Source organism: Oncorhynchus kisutch, linkage group LG14 (genome assembly GCF_002021735.2).
Source record: "Oncorhynchus kisutch isolate 150728-3 linkage group LG14, Okis_V2, whole genome shotgun sequence".
Taxonomy (NCBI): domain Eukaryota; kingdom Metazoa; phylum Chordata; class Actinopteri; order Salmoniformes; family Salmonidae; genus Oncorhynchus; species Oncorhynchus kisutch.
Window position 1 is genome coordinate 8,371,306 of NC_034187.2, and position 17,190 is coordinate 8,388,495.

General features: G+C 43.1%; 2 protein-coding genes across 2 annotated transcripts; one reads left to right on the forward strand and one right to left on the reverse strand.

The window, feature by feature from the left end:
* Nucleotides 1–2,541: 2,541 nt before the first annotated feature.
* alkbh1 (alkB homolog 1, histone H2A dioxygenase) lies at nucleotides 2,542–14,217 on the reverse strand. The gene is made up of 6 exons (XM_020501599.2): nucleotides 13,981–14,217; nucleotides 12,303–12,411; nucleotides 10,553–10,715; nucleotides 10,153–10,243; nucleotides 3,935–4,128; nucleotides 2,542–3,164 (listed from the first exon to the last, which is right to left on the reverse strand). The coding sequence occupies exons 1-6, from the start codon at nucleotides 14,116–14,118 to the stop codon at nucleotides 2,699–2,701; spliced, it is 1,161 nt and encodes a 386-aa protein (XP_020357188.2). The 5' UTR covers nucleotides 14,119–14,217; the 3' UTR covers nucleotides 2,542–2,698.
* LOC109904338 (SRA stem-loop-interacting RNA-binding protein, mitochondrial) lies at nucleotides 14,217–16,856 on the forward strand. Its single transcript, XM_020501600.1, has 4 exons — nucleotides 14,217–14,395; nucleotides 14,853–14,911; nucleotides 15,700–15,807; nucleotides 16,380–16,856. The coding sequence occupies exons 1-4, from the start codon at nucleotides 14,332–14,334 to the stop codon at nucleotides 16,479–16,481; spliced, it is 333 nt and encodes a 110-aa protein (XP_020357189.1). The 5' UTR covers nucleotides 14,217–14,331; the 3' UTR covers nucleotides 16,482–16,856.
* Nucleotides 16,857–17,190: the final 334 nt, after the last annotated feature.

The following is a 17,190-nucleotide window of genomic DNA, read 5'->3' on the forward strand; positions in this document are numbered from 1 at the left end:
CCACATCTTTAAATAAAGCAGAACTTCCAAACAAAACAATAAACGAACAGTGACATCATTGGTGCTACATGCACATACACAAAACAATATCCCACAAAGCAGGTGGGAGAAAGGGCTTCCTGCATATGATCCCCAATTAGAGGCAACGATTACCAGCTGCCTCTAATTGGGAACCATACAACCCACCAACATAGAAATAGAATGACTAGAACACCCCCCTAGTCACGCTCTGACCTAAACACCATAGAGAACCAAGGGCTCTCTATAGTCAGAGCGTGACAAGAATTAAGTGTGTAGTGGAAGTTTATGGTTATGTGACAACATCACATGCCCTGTGTACCTGCAAAATGATTCTACAATCATTACTGGGAAAAAACACTGTTTTAATCATAATTTGACAAAGGAAAAATCCACCACTGTCGAACAAATACAATCGTTTATCCCATAGTTTCTCGTTTCAATTACACTGTTTTGTTTTGTGGCATTGCCTTTTGTTGAATAAACCTGTGTCAATGGAAACCTGCCTAATGTTGCATGCAAAAGAGAGATACAGAGAGGAGGAACATAACAAATCATTTTCACTCAACTTCTCAAGTTTGAGTTCAAGTTGATTTAGTACTTTGGATATTAAAACATACATTGGTCCAGAGACATGCTTTTAGAGAGGTAGGACATTTAGGTTTCTGCATTATGAAGCATTTACATGACACTACAACATTCTATGGCAGCCATGTTAGAGCCGATTAACATGACACTACAACATTCTATGGCAGCCATGTTGGCTCTCCAATTACATGACACTACAACGTTCTATGGCAGCCATGTTGGCTCTCCATTAATATGACACTACAGCATTCTATGGCAGCCATGTTGGCCCCTCATTGACATAAAAAGGGGAATATTTAAATAATGCTATGAAACTGAATGTCTAGAACAATATTCAACATTCTAAAAGTTAGTTCAACTCTCTATGGTTCTGCATAGGCATATTTATCCTGCATACTTTTGGAATTCCGTGTTCTTATAAAGTAATATATAAACTGTCTGTATTATATAATACATGTACAAAACAACTTTAGATCCTCTTGATGACAAAGTGATCCTATAATATCTGTACATGTCATGATGACCTAACGTCCCACACTGGACAATAACGTTTTTCTGGATCCTCTTCTACAAGTCTCAGCTCTCCCCCAGTTCACTCATCATTAGCAGAAGGCGATAATGAGTTGCTTCATTTTACCGTCCAAAGGCATTATATGCAGCAGGCTATACACTCGTCTCCCATACACGGGAAATAAGAACGAGAAAATATGTATGCTTTCTTTACGAAACACCATTTTCCACCACCATGCTAGTGGCTAATACCTAGGAATGCTAGTCCCTGATGTTGCGTATTGCGTTCAGCCAATCAGGTTGCAGCAGTCTGTTGTTTCCCCTTGGCTGAACGAGGGCCACAACATCAGGGAGTTAACATTAGCCACTTTAGCACGGTGGTGGAAAATGGTGTTTCACAAAAAACAAGACGCATATATTTTCCACTTTTTTTTTGTTGTTACGCCTTCTCGCCATTAAATCGAGTTGAGGAGGAAATGGACATCTTTGCAGCCTGAGTGGAGAATTTATGTACGAACCGGACCGCAGGGTATACAAATGTATCGCATACAAATGCCTTTGGACGGTAAGATGAAACGACTCATTATCGCCATCTGCTGGCCTTCGGGCAAACTCGTCATGTGATATGGGTCAAATGCAGTTCACTTCACTGCTCATTCCAACATTACTTTCTCCATAAATGGACCATGAAGGAAAGACAATTTTTTTTCCTATTTCGCAGAGACAAACATCACAACCCATTTATAAAAACAATTTTGTTTGCTGTAATTAATGTAGTGAAACTCTGAACTCAACTATAGTTGACTAATAATCACTGCTATAGTATAAACTGTTGGGTTTACAGTAGTACAGAAGAAAACACAAAAGATCTCACCATGAAACCAATTTATTCTCCCTCTATCAGGTTTCTCTGACCCCTTTAAGAAACACATTCTCAATAGGAGGCAATTAATCCAGTGTGAAGAAGTGTGAAGAACTTCAGGTGGCTTCACTGTTACATGACTTCAAACACATAGAGAAAACAAACAATCACTTTTAATAGGTTTCCAATGAGGGATGTTTATGGTCTGTTTTTGTTGATGCTATTTTCTCTCTCTCTGTCTCCAGGGCCCAGTTTTTCTACAACTTTTAATCTGGATGAGAATGTTCTGGGTTCTGTAATCGTCTTTTTTTTGTAATCCAGCATCAGATTAAATCGGGGTGTTTTTTTAAATCCGGTTTAAAGAAACTAAGTCAGAAAGGATCATTCTGATCCAGATAACCCAGATTCTGTGATCTTGATATGGTGGTTTCAGTGCTTTGAACCGGCCTACACCTTGCCAGCTGACCCTCACATAACTCCACTATGACGTCAGTCTGCATACAGTATGTAACAGCTAACCCTGTATAACTCATTTGGTGTAAAATGAAGGAGTCCACAATTTCTTTAAATACAATGTCACATTTATTACAACATCACCATGTGAAATTATCCAGAAATAAATATTCATCATAAGAGGTAACGCTGTACAGTAGAACTCTTATCATAACGGTCTTCTTCTTCATAACAGTCCATACATGTAACCTCTATTGGTGTGGTGTCTCATGAGTCACTCCTCCTCCTCCTCTTCAGTCCCACATTCTCTCCATCCTGGTTGTCATGGTACCCATGCATGTGTCCCGCGTCTATTCGTTTGTCTGTCGTGTCCATGGCGGGGAAGGCCTGGCCAGACCCAAGCACCTGTCTGATGGTCATATTCACCCTGGAGGTCTCGATGTACCTGGAGCACACCGCCCAGTCCTCCTCTGATACCGGCTGAATCAGGGTGGCCTCTCCCTGGGTATGGTCCTGTGCGAGTCCCTGGTCTGACCCTGGGCCTAGGCCATCCTCCTCCAGAGAGGGGTGTAAGGGGTCTCCTTTGGGGGCAGGGACAACGCGAGGCACGGCGTGGTAGAGGAGGCGGCTGTGTCCTGACATTACCATGACGTCACCACTGTGCATGTACATGGCGGTGGGCGGGTCTTCCCTCTGAGTTCCACCAAGCAGGAAGACGGCGGATTGGCCGAAACTGAGGTCAATCAAAAAAAAAAAAAAAGAAGAAGAAACGTATGAGGATAACAACAACAAGACAAACAGGAAATGTTCAATAGCCGCTTTCACATTCAGAGTAACACATCCAGAGAGTATTACCAAAGAGTGTCAGGTTGTAATTTAGGATGAATTGAGACAATATTCAATGAGGGAGTTTGATTAAGCTGGCCCGGGTTATGGATAAGGGAGTTTGATTAAGCTGGCCCGGGTTATGGATAAGGGAGTTTGATTAAGCTGGCCCGGGTTATGGATAAGGGAGTTTGATTAAGCTGGCCCGGGTTATGGATAAGGGAGTTTGATTAAGCTGGCCCGGGTTATGGATAAGGGAGTTTGATTAAGCTGGCCCGGGTTATGGATAAGGGAGTTTGATTAAGCTGGCCCGGGTTATGGATAAGGGAGTTTGATTAAGCTGACCCGGGTTATGGCCCGTCACGTGTCCGGGCGAAGCCGGTGTTGGAGGCGCGCCCTGCTGAAATGGAACAGTAATCTGTGCCGCTCAGTCGTATTGTCAACAACGCAGCATGGTACATCTCTTTCCCCCAAAAATCTGTTTGAATTTTCAAACTGGTTTTCTTAGGGAAGGCAGATAAAGCATTTAAAAAAAATCAAAAGCAATCACTGTTGCATGTGAACACACAGAATCCTACTCATCACTCCATGTGCTTAACCTACGTCAGCTTTGCTTTGAGCCGACTTCGCCATTGGTCAGAACGGGGCACCCGGCTCACAAGCCCCTCCTCCACTCACCTGAATGACAGGAGGGGTCTAGTGTGGTCCAGCTCTGATTCGTCTACGTGGATCCCGAGTGACGAATCGGAGCGGTAGTAGTTGAGGATTCCAGCTTCTGCGTTGAACCCAGGAAATCGGCAGGCTGCGGCCACATGGAGGGATATGGAGTGGAGATCTGATGGGAACAGAGTGTAGTGATCTGCTGAGTATGTCTGCAACAGAAAGAAGTTACTAAGTTACTAAAACTGTATTCATTCATTTCCAATTCAGGGAAGAAGCATAACATCCATGCTGCACAAGCCTTTCAGTGGTCAGTCTCGGTTGCGGAGGTCGCTCTCGGAGGTCAGTGGCGGAGGTCGTCTCGGTGGTCGGTCTCGGTCGCGGAGTTCAGTCGCAGAGGTCGTCTCGGTGGTCGGTCTCGGTCGCGGAGGTCGGTCGGTCTCGGAGTTCAGTCGCGGAGGTCGGTCTCGGTTGCGGAGGTCGGTCGGTCTCGGTCGCGGAGGGCAGTCGCGGAGGTCAGTCTTAGGGAGATCAATTTTCTCTAACTGAAGTCAGCTAGCCAGTCAGCTAGCCAGCCAGTCAGCAAGCCAGTCAGTCAGCAAGCCAGTCAGTCAGTCAGTCAGCAAGCCAGTCAGTCAGTCAGCAAGCCAGTCAGTCAGCAAGCCAGTCAGCCAGCCAGACAGCAAGCCAGTCAGCCAGCCAGACAGCAAGCCAGTCAGCCAGCCAGACAGCAAGCCAGTCAGCCAGCCAGACAGCCAGCCAGACAGCAAGCCAGTCAGCCAGCCAGACAGCAAGCCAGTCAGCCAGCCAGACAGCAAGCCAGTCAGCCAGCCAGACAGCAAGCCAGTCAGCCAGCCAGACAGCATGGAGTCGGGGGGCATTATTTCCATTAATAAACAAGCAAACTCTCTGCATCTCTTCCTGGTTAGTGTTGGGGGCATGCACTCAGCCACACGTGCAATCACAGGATAATCACTGTGCTGCTGTCCTCTAAACACATGGATTAGCTGAGGGGGGGGCATGCTTAAAATGCAGTGATTGTTGTCAGACATTTGGCAGTGTCGGAGCCAGGATGGGAGCTAATGAATCCGGTGTAAAACTCCTGACTGATTTAAATGGGACAGACGACTAAACACCTTGGATGTCATTAGCATATAAACGAGACAGGCAGGCGCCTGCACAATTACAGATGACCTGACCTGAAAGGAGAACACCAGGCTAATATGATCCAAACACCCCTGTGATCTCTCACACACCTCCAATATTTAAAACACAGAGAACACTACTGTGTACATACAGTATTCATGTCCTGTTTGAAGTGATGACTGTTCCATCTACCGTTGTGACACAATGGAGACTGGTGGTGTGGTGGATGGAGGACATGTTTCAGATCTTTAGCATATGTAACTGGTGCACTGAATCATGCACTGACTGCTGTGGTATCAATGGGACATCGCCTCACTAGTGACGTCGTTGTCAGATACGTAAACATGGTATCGTCGAGACATTTATTTAACGATCTACTCTCAATTTAAAAAGGCTCCTGTCTCACTTTTCTGTGTTTTATGATCTGGACAGATGTTATAACTAATAGAAATATGACATTGATAGAGTAATATAAAAAAATAAACGCACTCCCACTGTCAACTGCAAACCGCGAGTGACTCAGCAAACTTAACTTGTGTAAATATTTGTATGAACATAAGATTCAACAACAGACATAAACTGAATAAGTTCCACAGACATGTGACTAACAGAAATGAAATAATGTGTCCCTGGGGGGGGGGGGGGGGGGAATTAAAATCAAAAGTAACAGTCAGTATCTGGTGTGGCCACCAGCTGCATTAAGTACTACAGTGCATCTCCTTGACTGCACCAGATTTGCCAGTGCTTGCTGTGAGACGTTACTCCACTCTTCCACCAAGGCACCTGCAAGTTCCCAGGCACTAGCCCTCACCCTCCGATCCAACAGGTCCGAGACGTGCTCAATGGGATTGAGATCTGGGCTTTTCGATGGCCATGGCAGAACACTAGCACTTATGTCTTGCAGGAAATCACGCGCAGAACGAGCACTATGGCAGGTGGCATTGTCATGCTGGAGGGTCATGTCAAGATGAGCCTGCTGGAAAGGTACCAGACGAGGGAGTAACGCACAGCATTGAGATTACCTGCAATGACAACAAGCTCAGTCTGATGATGCTTTGACACACCGCCCCAGACCATGAAAGACCCTCCACCTCCAAAATCGATCCCACTCCAGAGTACAGGCCTCAGTGTAACCTTCCGACCATCACCCCCGATGAGACAAAACCGCGACTCGTCAGTGAAGAGCACTTTTTGCCAGTCCTGTCTGGTCCAGCGACGGTGGGTTTGTGCCCATAGGCGACGTTGTTGCCGGTGATGTCGGGTGAGGACCTGCCTTACAACAGGCCTACAAGCCCTCAGTCCAGCTTCGCTCAGCCTATTGCGGACAGTCTGAGCACTGATGGAGGGAACACCCCCCTATCCACATCGATGGAACAGTAGTGGAGAGGGTAGCAAGTTTTAAGTTCCTTGGCATACACATCACAGGCAAACTGAATTGGTCCACTCACACAGACAGCATCGTGAAGAAGGCACAGCAGCGCCTCTTCAACCTCAGGAGGCTGAAGAAATTCGGCTTGTCACCAAAAGCACTCACAAACTTCTACAGATGCACAATCGAGAGCATCCTGGCGGGCTGTATCACCGCCTGGTATGGCAACTGCACCGCCCTCAACCGTAAGGCTCTCCAGAGGGTAGTGAGGTCTGCACAACGCATCACCGGGGGCAAACTACCTGCCCTCCAGGACACCTACACCACCCGATGCTACAGGAAGGCCATAAAGATCATCAAGGACATCAACCACCCGAGCCACTGCCTGTTCACCCCGCTGTCATCCAGAAGGCGAGGTCAGTACAGGTGCATCAAAGCTGGGACCGAGAGACTGAAAAACAGCTTCTATCTCAAGGCCATCTGACTGTTAAACAGCCACCACTAACATTGAGTGGCTGCTGCCAACACACTGTCAATGACACTGACTCAACTCCAGCCACTTTAATAATGGGAATTGATGGGAAATGATGTAAATATATCACTAGCCACTTTAAACAATGCTACCTTATATAATGTTACTTACCCTACATTATTCATCTCATATGCATACGTATATACTGTACTCTATATCATCGACTGCATCCTTATGTAATACATGTATCACTAGCCACTTTAACTATGCCACTTTGTTTACATACTCATCTCATATGTTATACTGTACTCGATATCATCTACTGTATCTTGCCTATGCTGCTCTGTACCATCACTCATTCATATATCCTTATGTACATATTCCTTATCCCCTTACACTGTGTATAAGACAGTAGTTTTTTGGGGAATTGTTAGTTAGATTACTTGTTCGTTATTACTGCATTGTCGGAACTAGAAGCACAAGCATTTCGCTACACTCGCATTAACATCTGCTAACCATGTGTATGTGACAAATAAAATTTGATTTGATTTGATTTGGATTGTGCGTTCCTGGTGTAACTCGGGCAGTTGATGTTGCCATCCTGTACCTGTCCCGCAGGTGTGATGTTTGGATGTACCGATCCTGTGCAGGTGTTGTTACAAGTGGTCTACCACTGCGAGGACAATCAGCTGTCCATCCTGTCTCCCTGTAACACTGTCCTAGGTGTCTCACAGTACAAACATTGCAATTTATTTATTGCCATGGTCACATCTGCAGTCCTCATGCCTCCTTGCAGCATGCCTAAGGCACATTCACGCAGATTAGCAGGGACCCTGGGAATCTTTCTTTTGGTGTTTTTCAGTCAGTAGGAAGGCCTCTTTAGTGCCCTAAGTTTTCATACCTGTGACCTTGATTGCCTACCGTCTGTAAGATTAGTGTCTTAACGACCGTTCCATAGGTGCATGTTCATTAATTGTTTATGGTTCATTGAACAAGCATGGGAAACAGTGTTTAAACCCTTTACAATGAAGATCTGTGAAGTTATTTGGATTTTTATGAATTATCTTTGAAAGACAGGGTTGTTTCGTTTTTGCTGAGTTTATTTTAGATTGACATGTTTGACTATTTGGCAAGAAGTGTAATTCCTTCCTGACAGGAAGTGGACTGACATGAACTTCAGTTGAAAAATGTTTTCTCTCCAGTGTCGGAGATGTGGGAACTCATATACATACATACACTTTATATAAAAGTAGAAAAGACACAGGTACAGATGAAGGGAAGGAAACAAGGAGAGAACACCTAAAACAATTGAGAAGCACCCATAGAGTGGGTTTGGTCGACCGAGTTAGGCTTCATTGTAAATAAGAATTTGTTCTTAGCCGACTTGCCTAGTTAAAAATAAAGGTGAAGTTATTTTTTTAAAGAAAGCGACAGCTCTACTAAGACCATTGAGATGCACCCATAGAGTGAGCTTTACCTAGACCAGGGGGTATTCAACTCTCATACTATGAGGTCTGGAGTCTGCTGCTTTTGTGTTCTACCTGATAACTAATTGCACCCACCTGGTGTCCCAGGTCTAAACCAGTCCCTGATTAGAGGGGAACCACCCACCTGGTGTCCCAGGTCTAAACCAGTCCCTGATTAGAGGGGAACCACCCACCTGGTGTCCCAGGTCTAAACCAGTCCCTGATTAGAGGGGAACAATGGGAGAAAACAAATGCGGTGGAACTGGCTTCGAGGTCCAGAATTGAGCTTGAAGCACCTAGACAATTGAGATGCACACAGTTCTACTAAGACCATTGAGATGCACACAGAGAGAGAGAGAGAGAGAGAGAGAGAGACAGAGTTCTACTAAGACCCTTGAGATGCACCGATAGTACATAGTGAATAGCAACGTGTATGCCTCCACTCACCTGAGGATCTGTCTTGATCAGCCATCTCTTTCCTTGTTTGAGGGCCGCAAAATCTACTTGTCACTTAAATCTCGCTAGATTGATTGCTTGCTTTCATTTTACTCCTGCGACTCTTTCATACTCTTGCTTGTGCCTGTAGTTTTGTTTAATCTCCCGTTAACATTATGACCCACAGACATGTTTGTAAGGACCTGTAAAAACACCCAGGTAATGGCTAGAATGGGTCCAATGGAATACTGCACGTATATTGGGGCGGTAGGGTAGCCTAGTGTTTAGAGCATTGGACTAGTAACCGGAAGGTTGCAAGTTCAAATCCCCGAGCTGACAAGGTACAAATCTGTTGTTCTGCCCCTGAACAGGCAGTTAACCCGCTGTTCCTAGGCCGTCATTGAAAAAAACTGACTTGCCTAGTTAAATAAAGCTTTAAAATATATATATATCTTACAAGAACGCTAAAGCTTCGTTGGGGATTTAACGCATCGTCTTGAGATAGAGACTGAAAAACAGCTTCTCGGTCCCAGCTTTGACACTGGAGGGAAAACATTTTTCAACTGAAGTTCATGTCAGTCCACTTCCTGTCAGGAAGGAATTACACTTCTTGTCAAACATGTCAATCTAAAATAAACTCAGCAAAAAAAGAAGAATTTGTTCTTAACTGACTTGCCTAGTTAAATAAAGGAAAAAAAAAAAAAAATATATATATATATATATCTTACAAGAACGCTAAAGCTTTGTTGGGGATTAAACGCATCGTCTCGACACATGTCTTGAGATAGAGACTGAAAAACAGCTTCTCGGCACCTGTACTGACCTCGTGGAATGGATGAACATAACTTTATTTATTTTATCACAAAATAATTTTAAAATACCTGATACCTTAAGAAAATATATATGAGTGAATTCTAAGATTTTTTTTGCTGTTGAAATTTTTACAATAAATTGAATATTTGAATTCCTACCAGATTCCCTGAAATCAAAACGTTTTCCTGCACAGACAATGAGTTATGTGCTATAATTCAGTTAATATCTGGTGGATTAAAACACATCTAAACGTTTGGAGTGACATCCATTGTCCAACTGTTGCATTTATTAGTATTTTTTTTAAAACCTATTAACAATTTATATGACCGTTGAGAGCTAGAGAGAGAGAGAACGCTCTACATAAAACCATTAAGATGCACCCATAGTGAGAGAGAAAGAGAGAGAGATACAGAGAGAGAGAACACGCAACATAAAACCATTAAGATGCACCCATAGTGAGAGAGAGAGAGAGAGAGAGATACAGAACACGCAACATAAAACCATTAAGATGAGAGAGAGACAGACAGAGGTCTACCTTGGTGTCCCAGTTGTAGTGGTAGCCCAGGGTCACCCAGCGAAGCTTCTCCAGCAGTGTCTTGGGCTCCCTGACCCTCGAACCCGTCTTCCTGTGGGGAAATCACACCAGGCTCAGACATCGGCTAAGGGCTAAAAGGAATGCTACCCATTCAAGTCAATTGATTACATTAGACATCCTACCTCTTTCACATGTATCAAACGTTAAATTTAAACCTTCAAGGCTGAGAAAGAGAGAATTATCAAATATAGTATTTTGACTGAATTGGGTCTCTCTGCAAAATGTAAGGTGGAAGTTACATTCTGATAAATTATTAATTTTTCACTCAAATAATAATGGGAAGTAGACACGGCACTCCAGCAGCCTGTCCGCTGGTGCTGAAAGTAGTTAGTCTATTTACCGGAGCGCGTCTGCACTCCTCCCCCAGATGTCTTGTGTTTCCGTGGGTGCCATGTGCATGTCCAGGTTACACACGTTGGGTTTCTGTGGGTAGGTCTTCAGACACTGTCTCACCCAGTGCTGCTGGGAGCCTGGCAGGAACGGGTTGGATATAAAGATGAACCCTGGAGGGGAGGGGTCACACACACACACAGGGATTACTACATTCAATTCACTACAACTTTATTGATCCCCTCAAGAGCCAGGAAGGTACATTAACAACAGATTAGGGGGCTGTCGAGACAGTGTACAGTGTACTGGAGGTCAAACATTTACCTAGCCTGACACGCCCATCCACATAGCTCCAACCAAACGCCACATCCACTAGTGGTTTTTCTGCACAATGAGTCTGGATTTGCTTTCCTCCCCACCGTTATGTAGACAGCGAACACATCTTGACCATTCTGATTGGTCCCAGAAACCGATGGGTTGGGCCAAACCCGAATCATGAATCACGTAATTGGCATCGATACTCTAATTGTTTAGAGATGAACCAATTACTATACATTTACATTTGTCTTGTACAATGCCGCTCATTTTGACATCAACAACAACTTCTAGGACGGCAGTTTCAGACAATGTATGGAGCGATCGATGGAGCAGCGAAATTAAATTCAGGAGAAGTTAGCAAGCAAAGCATTTACCCACAAGCCCATTTGAAAGTATAGGGAGCGTTACTTTACTCACTGCGAATGGCAATCAGCATTTAACCTCAGATCTTTTACCACTATATCATTGGTGAAGACCTAGGTCAAGAGTTAAAAAACTAAATAAAATGTATCTTTATTTAACTAGGCAAGTCAGTTAAGAACTAATTCTTATTTTCAATGACGGCCTAGGTACAGTGGGTTAACTGGGGCAGGACGACAGATTTGAACCTTGTCAGCTCGGCGATTTGAACTTGCAACCTTCCGGTTACTAGTCCAACACTCTAACCACTAGGCTACCCTGCCACCTCTACACTCTAACCACTAGGCTACCCTGCCACCTCTACACTCTAACCACTAGGCTACCCTGCCACCTCTACACTCTAACCACTAGGCTACCCTGCCACCTCTACACTCTAACCACTAGGCTACCTGCCACCTCTACACTCTAACCACTAGGCTACCTGCCACCTCTACACTCTAACCACTAGGCTACCCTGCCACCTCTACACTCTAACCACTAGGCTACCCTGCCACCTCTACACTCTAACCACTAGGCTACCCTGCCACCTCTACACTCTAACCACTAGGCTACCCTGCCACCTCTACACTCTAACCACTAGGCTACCCTGCCACCTCTACACTCTAACCACTAGGCTACCCTGCCGCCCCACATCTATAAAAAAGTTACATCTTACATACTGACTAGGGCTAGTTATATATATATATTATTATTATTTTTTACTTACAAGTACAACATATCAGTGGAGGCTGCTGAAGGGAGGACGGCTCATACTAATGGCTGGAACAAAGTAAATGGAATGGAAACCATGTGTTTGATGTATTTTACACCATTCCACTCCAGCCATTACCACGAGCTCGTCCTCCTTAATTAAGGTCTCACCAACCCCCTGTACTACATATCTGAATTAGTTCAGGAGTCAAGACTAATATTATTAGGCAATTTGTTACCCATCATGGTCCTGGAGAGTTAAAATGATGTGCAGGATTATGTTACAGCTCAGCATAAAAAAATAAAAAAACTCCACTAGCCTAATATCCTACCTGGATAACCGTGCAAGCCAAAGGCTGTCCAGTCTCTGATGGGGCGAAGGCCTGCCCTCCTGGCCTCAGCATCACTCACTGCAGCTGGGTTCAGTTCGGTGGGAAAGACCTGTCAATCACCATCACATCGTTTCATTAGATCAATCACATCAACCAGAGTTCATAGTGGGCACACACACACACATATAAGTTTGTGGCCACTTAGAAATGTCCTTGTTTTTGAAAGAAAAGCACATTTTTTATCCATTAAAATAACATAAAATTGATCAGAAATACAGTGTAGACATTTTTTATGTTGTAAATGACTATTATAGCTGGAAACGGCTGATTTTTAATGGAATATCTACATAGGCCCATTATCAGCAACCATCACTCCTGTGTTCCAATGGTACGTTGTGTTAGCTAATCCAAGTTTATCATTTTAAAAGGCTAATTGATCATTAGAAAACCCTTTTGCTAATATGCTGGCAGAGCTGAAAACTTTTGCCCTGATTAAATAAGCAATAAAACTGGCCTTCTTTAGACTAGTTGAGTATCTGGAGCATCAGCATTTGTGGGTTCAATTACAGGCTCAAAATGGCCAGAAACAAAAGCACTTTCTTCTGAAACTCGTTAGTCTATTTTTGTTCTGAGAAATGAAGGCTATTCCATGCGAGAAATTGCCAAGAAACTGAAGATCTCGTACAAAGCTGTGTACTACTCCCTTCACAGAACAGCGCAAACTAGTTCAATAAAAAATAACTGTCTCTAACCAAAATAGAAAGAGTGGGAGGCCTGGGTGCACAACTGGTCAAGCGTACAAGTACATTTGAGTGTCTAGTTTGAGAAACAGACGCCTCACATGTCCTCAACTGGCAGCTTCATTAAATAGTACCCATTAAAACACCAGTCTCAACGTCAACAGTGAAGAGGCGACTCCGGGAGATGGATGTCCATCAAGGCACCCTGCACTTCTCTGATTCAGAGGGGTTGGGTTAAATGCGGAAGACACCTTTCAGTTGAATGCATTCAGTTGTACAACTGACTAGGTATCCCCCTTTCTCTAATAAACTGTATTATTTCCCGAGAAGTCGTATTGGGAACACCACACACCGTCGCGTGACTCCAAGTTTACGTCGGTATGATGGTTATATATAGTTTACACTGACATATCTCGCATAATTTGTTTTACCGTGAAAAACAACATTTGTCTAAAGTATTTTGTTTTGTCAACATTTGCAAAGTTTACCGACATGCTCTGTTTCCATCAAGCCTGTCATTACATTTGTATCTGACTTGCATAAAAAGGTTGGAGACTGGTTACTGACTGAAGCAGTTTGCAAAGTGGAAGATGATTACTCTGAAAATGACTGTTTATTTCGTGGAAATTGAAAGACCCGTGATTGTGTTTTAGTTGTTTTTGAAAATCTGAATCTAATCGCAGTTGTTTTGCTGTTAAGTTCTCTAATAAAACGAACAACAAATGGCGAGTGACACGCCCACGCAAAAGTGGTAAATGCACTGCAATTTATCAAAGAGTTGACTTCGTATGACAGCACATTAATTCACTTTCTAGGTGTTAATTGTATATCAGAAGGAAATCTGGTAGTTAGCTACAGCCAGTAGTATTATACCAGGAAGTTTGTCTGTTTACACATCAATATTTAGTTGTTAGCTAGCTATATTTGGAAACGCTCACCTTCTCATGTTTCACAATTTTCGAGAAGTCAATGACATCCCTGAGATCTGGTGGAGGATTTCTTCGCTTGTAAAATTTGAACAATTTTCTAAATGCATCTTCTCCATGCTCCACCATGGAGGCCGCCATCTTTGTCATCACTAAAATTACCTTTCAACTCTAAAATGTACACAAAAAAATAAGCAAAACATTAAAAAGCATAGCATGCTAAATATGTCAAGTAAAGCTTTGCTTTTAGTGATTTTAATTCCATATTTGAAAAATGAACAGTTAAATAACACCGGTGTGTGTCAAGTCACGTGACTCGGGTCAAAGGTAACTTCTAGCTAGTTAGCTTTCCAAGGACGCAACATGGCATCGTCTAAGAAGGTTTTTGAGGTGTTTGTGTCTAAAATACCATGGACCATTGCAAGCAGTAAGCATGCTTTAAAAAAATATATATTGGAAACAAAATTACTGTATGTTGGCTATTTTATGCTAGGCTATGAGCTTTTGTAGGCGTCTTTATACATCATGCTGTGTGACTGCTGCCTTGACATTGCTGCTAGCCAAGCTCACTAGCTAACTATGTGTGGCTGCGTCTTTCAGCTAACCTTATTTTAACCAACCTTTCTGTCTTTTTTTTTTCTCATCAATGCTCATTTGACATTGTCGTTCTGCCGATTACTAAGTTGTGGGGCTTATTGCAGCCTAATGATGTGGGCAATGTATGTCAATGAGATAGTTGGCATCAGCTGGCTAGCTAAACCATCAGTGTCAGTGTGTATAGTCAAAGATTAAGACTACGTCCTCTCTAGTACAGTCATTTGCACTATAGATAACTAGTACAGTGGGAGAGCATACAGTATAACATGTTGTCATTATTTTATCAGAGGACATGAAGGAGTACTTTGGGCAGTTTGGGCAAGTCAAGAAATGCCTACTTCCTTTTGTAAGTACACCTTTTAACAGATTGTTTAATAAGTGAGAAACCCAGCCCTCTGATATCACAATGTGTATCTTCATTTGACCTACAGGTCGCTGCCAAAAGTAAAGGAAACGCACTAGTAAATAAGCAATTGACATCCCATCAAAAAAATGTATAAAAATGCCCAGTTGCCCATGATGTTGGCTAGAAGAAGAGATCTGTGACTTTGTGTGTGGTGTCAGTTGAACACTTATGGGAGATTCTGGAGAGGCACCTGCGACAGAGTTTTCCACCACCATTAACAAAACACCAAATTAGGGAATTTCTCCTGGAAGAATGGTGTCGCATCCCTCCGATAGAATTCCAGACACTTGTAGAATCTATGCCAGGGTTCATTGAAGACGTTCTGACTCCTGATGGCCCAACGCCCTATTAAGACACTTTAAGTTGGTGTTTCCTTTATTTTGGCAGTTACCGGTATATCAAATCAAATGTATTTATATAGCCCTTCGTACATCAGCTGATATCTCAAAGTGCTGTACAGAAACCCAGCCTAAAACCCCAAACAGCAAGCAATGCAGGTGTAGAAGCACGGTGGCTAGGAAAAACTCCCTAGAAAGGCAAAAACCTAGGAAGAAACCTAGAGAGGAACCAGGCTTTGTGGGGTGGCCAGTCCTCTTCTGGCTGTGTCAGGTGGAGATTATAACAGAACATGGCCAAGATGTTCAAATGTTCATAAATTACCAGCATGGTCCAATAATAATATATACCACAACCTCTATATTCACCTCACAATGTCTATCTTCTAAAAGGACAAGGAGACAGGATTCCACAGAGGCTTCTGCTGGATCGGCTACACGTCCGAGGAAGGCCTGCACAATGCTCTCCAGAAAGACCAACACATGCTGGAGGGAGCCACGGTATAGTTTGTTAGCTCATGTCATACCCTGAACTGAGGTGTGTTCACTTGGAACCAAACCAAATGGATATAAACAGAAGCAAATGGAATTAAACATGTAGGGACTAACCTGAGTTCCTACCAATTGAGTTTCTTCCAATAGAAACTTGTTTTTGTGGCAAAACATATTTTTGGAGTAAACTGTTACCGTTGCCAAACATTTTGCAACTGTTTGCCTAATGAAAACACCCCTGTTGTTGTTGACTGAAATCTGTTGACTGTTGTATTCTTAGTATGGAATGTATGTGGATTTTCTCCATTCTAGTTTGAAAGCTAACGTCAGTCTCTAACGTCAGTGGTCTGAAATCAAATGCATCCCATCAGGCAGTGTGATATCACTCCCCTTAAGGGAATTACCATGTCCTTAACCCCTTAGAATCTATTTCCATGGCCCCATGGAAATCGAATTATTATAACACAAATCCTTCAGTTTTAAGGTAGAGAGACCTTGTTTTTTTTGTTGTTGCATCAGATGCTGTAGATGGTTTTAAACAAGCTAAACATGTATTCCTCTCTTCCATCATCTCCTTTCAGCTTCAAGTTCAAAGAAACAGAAAAGTGTTTGCGGGACAGAAGACCAACAAAGAGGTGTTGGAGGGACAGAAGACAAACAAAGAGGTGTTGGAGGGATGGTGAAGGGTGTGCGTTTTGTACGATGTTTGTGTGTATATGAGAGGGTGTTTTTAAATAGAAACAGAACTTTTCTTTTTTTCATAGTACGATGTCTTATTTTATTGTAATTTGTCAAAAGAAAGAAACATGATTACTGTGTCTGTTTTGCATGTTGACAAAATGGTTGAAGGGAGAAGTGTGTTCCTTTTGGCACCCTGTCAGTAACTACATATTAAGACAGACGAGATGAGGATATTGGATCTCTGTTATTGTGCTTCGATCATGATTGATGGCTGCTTTACACAACCTCTGCATCTGTCTGTATTAAACTATGACTAGGCTTATCACTTTTCTCAGTCGGGCATCACACTTCACTTAATAAAAATGACTGATTACCAACTTAGTTTCTCATTCCTTTCTTTGTGTGTGTGTTTAATCTGAGTGTCAGTACATTTCAGAGGTGTGGACTCGAGTCACAAATAAGATGACTTGCAACTCGACTTTGACACCAATGACTCGTGACTTGACTTGGACTTGAGCCTTATGACTCGACCTGACTTGATATCCTCCCCAAACCCAAATATAAAAGACGCTATTTAAAAAAGTGTTTAGCGCATCAACTCTCCATTTAACAGATAACAGTTTGAATCGGACAGCAGCCAATCAAATTGTGCCAGCGGAGAAAAAGTTGTGCGTGGCAATACAGAGGAACGTTTGCGGGTGAATTCAGATT

Coding starts and splice junctions, on each gene's coding strand:
- LOC109904338 (XM_020501600.1), top strand. CDS start 14,332: ATGGCATCGTCTAAGAAGGTTTTTGAGGTGTTTGTGTCTAAAATACCA. Junction 14,912..15,699: donor AGAAATGCCTACTTCCTTTT/GTAAGTACACCT, acceptor ATCTTCTAAAAG/GACAAGGAGACAGGATTCCA. Junction 15,808..16,379: donor ACATGCTGGAGGGAGCCACG/GTATAGTTTGTT, acceptor ATCTCCTTTCAG/CTTCAAGTTCAAAGAAACAG.
- alkbh1 (XM_020501599.2), bottom strand. CDS start 14,118: ATGACAAAGATGGCGGCCTCCATGGTGGAGCATGGAGAAGATGCATTT. Junction 12,412..13,980: donor AAATTGTGAAACATGAGAAG/GTGAGCGTTTCC, acceptor GGTGATTGACAG/GTCTTTCCCACCGAACTGAA. Junction 10,716..12,302: donor TGGCTTGCACGGTTATCCAG/GTAGGATATTAG, acceptor CCTCCCCTCCAG/GGTTCATCTTTATATCCAAC.